Genomic DNA, 6,000 nt, shown 5'->3' with positions numbered 1-6,000 from the left:
GAGAAATGTATCTATCAAGGCAAAACCCAGGTATTAAACTGCTTTAAATTTATTTTCTACACTTTTCAGCTTTCAGCATAGAAATAACAACTTAGTTTAAGAGACAAATTTTCACTGACAAGACAATAAATCATGTCACTGCAACAGATTCTGGTTCAGAGACTTTATCACAGTTTTTATTTGTTTGAATCAATTAAGTTTTAATCAGATTTCCACTTTGATATCAAACATGTTTCTGTGAGACACAAGAAAACATTCATGAACTTTAACCTATAATCTGATGACAGCAGAACAGCTTTATAGGATAAATGTTGAACTTTGACCCCCGTCCAGCTGTCACCATGATTGGTTGCTTTGTGCAGGTGGAGTGAAGCGTTCTGTGTCCTACACCGAGGTCATCATCTCAGAGGACAGGAAACCTCAGAGAATCACTGGTGAGTCAGTCGCTCTGGGTTCATCTGAGTTTTATGAACAGATCCGCTCTCTGGAAACCCACTGAAATAAACAAACAGTCCCTGAACGCATCACAGCCGTTAGAGCTGGTCACATCTGACGTGGTTTGGACCAAAGTTCACTTCCCTTCATTACGTCGTTCCTCGCAGACAGCATGCCTTTGTTGACGTTCATAAAACAGGAAGAATGTAGTTCTGCTGAAAACAGTGTCCATCACCATGGTAACAGTTCTTACTGTTACCAGTTCTTACATGGTAACTGTTACCAGTTACCATGGCAGAGTATTAAAGTGAATGTGGGAATATGTTACCTTTAGTGTTATTTATATAAATGAGAACCAACATTTTAATCCATTGTGCCAGAGCAGCCTCCCTCTCTTTCTCTCTCCATTTAAACATCTTTACATGTGATGCCAATAACTGTGGATTTGAACACATATGTGACGGTACCACAGGGCATACTGCCACACATATTATCTTTAAGCTTGAGGTGGAAAGATCCAAAAGTTTATTCCTAAAAAAAGAAAGTGCTGTTAAATTTTTGCACAAAACAAATATCTGCAGTTGCTCCTAACGTGCTGCTCAGTGACGTCTGACACTGTTTAGATCTATAAACCGGTTTCTCCAGCTGCATCCAACCATCTGAGGTGTGTCTTGTTATTGTAAGAACAGCTGACAAGAGACAACATGAAACATTTCAAACTTCACTTTATGGCAATAAATAGTCAACAGTAGAAAAATAATAAATATTCAAGTACAAAACATAATTTTGCGTAGATAAAAGTATTTCTGTAGTGAAAAACATTAATATAATATTTTAAGTGTTAGTGATTGGAACATCCAGCGGAGCAGCAAACGATGCAGAAAGTTCAAATGTCTCCATGAAGCTCAGAAAGAAACCAGTGACTCTTCACTGGTTCAGGCCAGGCTGGGCCAGTTTGATCCCAGCGTTTCTAGACCAGCTGATTTTGTTACTGGTGTCTCTCCACACACTTCATTCATCTGGACAGGTTGCAGGTTTGAGCTGCGTTTTCTAAAATCTGTTCTCATTTCTTCAGTTTGTGTGACGTTCAGTCAGAGATTGTTGACTGAAAACCTTCCACTCAGACTGGTCACCTTGATCTGTAGGCAGACACAGAAAAACTAAAAGCTTCTCTTCAGGTGTTTCCTCTTCCTGGAGAAAAATCCACATTTTTTCATGATTACCTGAAAGTTTGTGGGATTCCTGCAGAATCTGTGAGCTTCTTTATGAAGAACCTTCAGGAGAACAAAAGAAAATCCAGAGTCAAACAAAGAGCATCGCCTGCTGCATCATGGTGTGACATCATCATATGACCACTGATGAGACTCACCTGGTTTCATCGATACGCCTCAGACTGATCGACTCAACCTCCACAGTTTCCATGACGCTGCAGTTGATCAGGAGTCACAATGAGAGACTGGATGGAGTTTTTCTCCACATCAACACAGGTCTGCTCTGGAGCAAGGCAACAAAACTGCAAGGCAGAGGCTCTCAGGGGGTTCTGTTGAAATCTGTAACAGGTTTATTATTATTTTATTAATCTGATGATGATTATGAGAAAGAAGCGCTGATGTATTTGAATTATTTCTGACTTACTTTGTGGTTTTGGAACAATTTTTCAAGCTGATGATGAAAAGTGAACTCAGAGAAATGATGAAGAGAAAAACGGGGAAAACAAGAAACATCCTGGACCGACGACCTGAAATAAAAGAAGAAAAACCTCAGAAAACACAAAAATCTCTCAAAAGAAAAAAAAGAAACAAGTTAAACCTGGTTTATTATCAGAAGTATCAGAGTTTGGACCTGCTGACTCACCGTTCGTCACGGTTTCCTCCTGTGGCGTCGGACTGATGAGGTTTCTGTGAGGAACCGTCGATTTAATCATCTTTAGACCTGAAACAGAAACAATAACAGAATTCATGAGAAAAACAATTAAAACCTGAAGTTTGGACCCGTTTGTTCACCAACAACAAGCTGACAACTAATTGTACTTTAATTTAGTTATGAATTTCATTTAATTCAGTTAGTTTTAATTAGTATTTAGAATGTGTTTGCTAATTTGCATTAGTTACATACTGTTTAGTTTTAGCTAAAACAGTCTTTTGTTTTCCCTCCATTCTGTGGTTAATGTTTGTGATTTTTTAAACATTGATTGGGTAAAGAAGACTCAACAGAAGATACCATTTTCAATAAATGTGTTCAATTATTGCTGAACCACCAACAAACTCAGGAGTTTTCTCCAAACTATTGCTGTCGCTATTTTGCAGCCTAGCATAAGAGCCATCAGGAGGATCATGAACTGCTTATGTGTGAATTCAAAAAATACTAACAGATTAATAAACACAGAACCAAAGGACATTATATCTATAATTTGAGGATGTTTTAGTTTTGTAAATGTCCAATATAGTTCCATTTAGTTACAGTTTTTTTCCCATTAATTACAGTTTTTATTCATTTGTGTTATTTAAAGTTTTTATTTATATCCTCTGCAGATGGTTAGATTCATCAGATACTTTTAGTTTCTGTTCGTTTTCTCAGTTTTACAGCATTTAGACTTTAAGGTTCAGAAATGAAGCAGAAACTCACTGGATACGTTGAGTCGACATCTTCCAGAGTTGAATCCATCTTCAGTTTTCACTCCACACAGATACAGACCAGAGTCTTCAGTCCTCAGTCTGGACACATGGAGTCTGATTCGTCCTTCTCTGAGGACGTCTTTGTCAATCTGGACTCGTCCTGAAAACTGTTCATGCTGAGACTTTGAAATCTCAACACCTTTGTGGATGTGATAGAGAACTAGTTCTTTATGAGGAGCCAGCAAGCTGCAGATGATGAACAGTTTCCTGGAGGATCCCTGAGTCTTGGTGGGGAAGGTCCACTCCAGAGTGATGCCGTGGTTCTCCTCTGCCTGATAGCTGCTCTGTGTCACATTCACTACAAATGTTGCTGCTGAGGAGACAGAGAGGGAAAGAGAGGAGCAGACACACTGAGAACTGGAACATTTCCATCTATTTCTGTCACAAAGACAAGATGGAGACTGACCACAGAGACATGAGCTGAGGATGAGGAGCAGCAGGATCCTGGAGATCATCTTCATCCTGTCAGAAAACCAATTATTAGTGAAGCCATAAAAAATAAACAGCTTTTCACATGTTGATGTTAGAAGTTTTTTATCTGCAGATTGAACCTTTGCTACAAATGATTGAGCGTTCAATAAACAAATTATATTATTGACCTTTATGCAATAAAATGCTTTTTGGTTTAAAGGGGATTGAATTGTTTGTTCATTGGCATGTACTAATGTATTTATAATATTATATTAAATATGTCAAAGTGGTTCAATCAAAAATCTGCAGAATATGTGTTTGTTTCATCTGGTTAGTTGTCACAATAATTTAAAAGAAAATCTATTATAGAAAAATAGATTTATTTTTTTTACAACAATATCCTTTATTGTCCCACAGGGTATAATTAATTGTGGTGCAACAGCAGCAAAGTGACGGAATTACAGAATGATAAGAATATAAAATATATAAAAACAGATTGAAGAACAAATTGTAGTGCAGTCAGGGCAAAAATTCACTCAGTCACTGTCGTCTCTAGAGATTAGCAGGGAAGATTATCGTTTAGCAGGCGGCCGCTGTAGCAGAACTCTGTACGTGTTTTATGTATAATTGTGAGGATTTGGTTTTCCACCTGCGTCTCTTAAGGTCATCTCTCGGTCGACTTCCTCCGGTGTGAGTTCCTAGCCTCAATATTCACCTGTGCTGCCTGGATTTCTGTCACCATTAAAACCACCATTTTTCTCCATAACCTGAGTTCACTGCGCCTCAAGCTCACCTTGAACAGGTAAGATTTTTATTACCAGAATAGTGACAATAGTAACAGAAGCATGAACAGCGGAACAAAGAAGAGAAAAACACAAACAAGTAAATTAACTTAAAACCATAACAAACGGATCAAAGTTTGAATGAAAACATTTCCTGGTTGCTTAGTAACAGTTTAACGTAAATTGAGGAGAAAAGCAGCAGCGTTTACCTTTAACAGGCGTCCAGACCAAAACCACGAAGAAGATAAAAGTCCAAAATCCTGAACGGCTGAAGAAAAACTGACAGAGACCAGCTGCTGACATTACAACAGAACTGTTGTCACCGCCGCTACGGTACCGAGGATTCCCAACGGAGAAGGAACCAACTGTGGGTTTTAAACTGGGCTGACGTCATGGGCGTCAGGGGGTGGAGCTACGGTTTACGTAATGGAAAGTAGGGAGAACACACCTGACTATAACTAAATATTTATGGATCCAATTAAAGACAAATAATCGCTTCCAGATTAAATTAATCTGTGTGTAAAGGCACTTTTGTTGGTTTTCTGTGTTTTATTCTGTTTTCCAGACAAGATTAATCACAAAGTATATTAGACCTCTCACACAGAATTAATAATAAAGCAAGGTTCTAGAGTTTTCTAGAACCTACAAATAGTCTATCCCATTTTTATGATCACATCCTTCAACTAGGTCCTCTGCTCAAACATTTATTTTCATGTGAATAATTAGCAATACCAGGAATCCTGATTTCATTTTATTCTTATAAACATTTGAAACTTTCTAACAAACTGATTCACTTACATTAACAGTTAAAATTAAAAGTGAAAAACGAAAGCCGAGCTGTTTTTATTTATTATGACTTTAAGAATCTAAAGTTTTACTCTGCTTCTCGTGAAGGAGATTTAAATGTCACTTAAAGTGCAAAAACCAAATCATGTCAGACAGAAGTCATGGTGAATGTTGATGTTTTAGTGACCAATCCAGCCATAAACAGGGAAGCAGAGAGAGACAGAGTGATACTGAGAGATAAGAGTAAATATTTATCTGAAGTCTCCAGGGTAACCAAGCCACTCCCTGCTTATCTCCCAGTCATTGATGTCACACAGGATTCCCTACCTACAGTGAAAGTCTCTGCATGTTTTCACGTGTTCAGTTGTAATAAGAGATTTCAACCAAAGCCACTACAGCAGGTTGGGGTTCACAAAGTTACTGCTTTTTCGACCTTGCTGTCTCTCAGTTTGATCCTTTTGAGGTGGAGGGATGTTGCCCCACTGTGGGTGGGGCAACACAGGATAAACAAATCTTAGAGTTGAATGGGATAGAGGTTAAGATTTGAGTAAAATATCCACCTCCATTAATAAAATCAAAATCCAGATTACATCCCTAATCCAGGGATTATCACACTGGATAATCACACTGGATGTAATCCCTAATCCAGTGTGATTAAATCACACTGGATTAAAGAATCCAGTGGTCCCTATGAACATTGACTTGCATGCAAGAGTTTGAGAAGCTGGAATACCTGGAGAGAACCCATGCATAACGGTGGTGCATAAATCACCCTTCTACCTTAAAATATTAGCGGCTTGTGTTTTTGCTCACTCAGGTATTTGTACTACCTGAACCTGCTGCTGACTGGGCCATGAAATCCAGAGGCTCAGAGAAACTTCTCAGGAGTTTTTACCATCTGAGGAAACCCA

General features: G+C 38.4%; 1 protein-coding gene across 3 annotated transcripts in view; it reads right to left on the bottom strand.

Moving 5' to 3' along the window:
- Positions 1-1,142: 1,142 nt before the first annotated feature.
- The window catches only part of LOC116732415 (uncharacterized), a 22,585-nt gene continuing 17,727 nt past the window's right edge, over positions 1,143-6,000 (bottom strand). Inside the window, exons 1-7 of one of the 3 annotated variants that reach the window (XM_032582565.1) lie at positions 4,513-4,668; positions 3,517-3,572; positions 3,061-3,420; positions 2,290-2,367; positions 2,071-2,173; positions 1,805-1,985; positions 1,143-1,709 (exon numbers count right to left, since the gene is read on the bottom strand). In XM_032582565.1, the coding sequence (XP_032438456.1) occupies positions 1,838-1,985; positions 2,071-2,173; positions 2,290-2,367; positions 3,061-3,420; positions 3,517-3,571 (744 nt within the window). In that variant the 5' untranslated portion in view covers position 3,572; positions 4,513-4,668 and the 3' untranslated portion in view covers positions 1,143-1,709; positions 1,805-1,837. Of the gene's footprint in view, positions 1,710-1,804; positions 1,986-2,070; positions 2,174-2,289; positions 2,368-3,060; positions 3,424-3,516; positions 3,576-4,512; positions 4,669-6,000 lie in introns of those variants that run through there. The other 2 variants (XM_032582563.1, XM_032582564.1) reach the window with 2 other exon arrangements.

This window comes from Xiphophorus hellerii, chromosome 14, assembly GCF_003331165.1.
Source record: "Xiphophorus hellerii strain 12219 chromosome 14, Xiphophorus_hellerii-4.1, whole genome shotgun sequence".
Classification (NCBI taxonomy): domain Eukaryota; kingdom Metazoa; phylum Chordata; class Actinopteri; order Cyprinodontiformes; family Poeciliidae; genus Xiphophorus; species Xiphophorus hellerii.
Note: the sequence above shows the minus strand (reverse complement) of the source record. Positions and strands in the feature narration are given on the sequence as shown.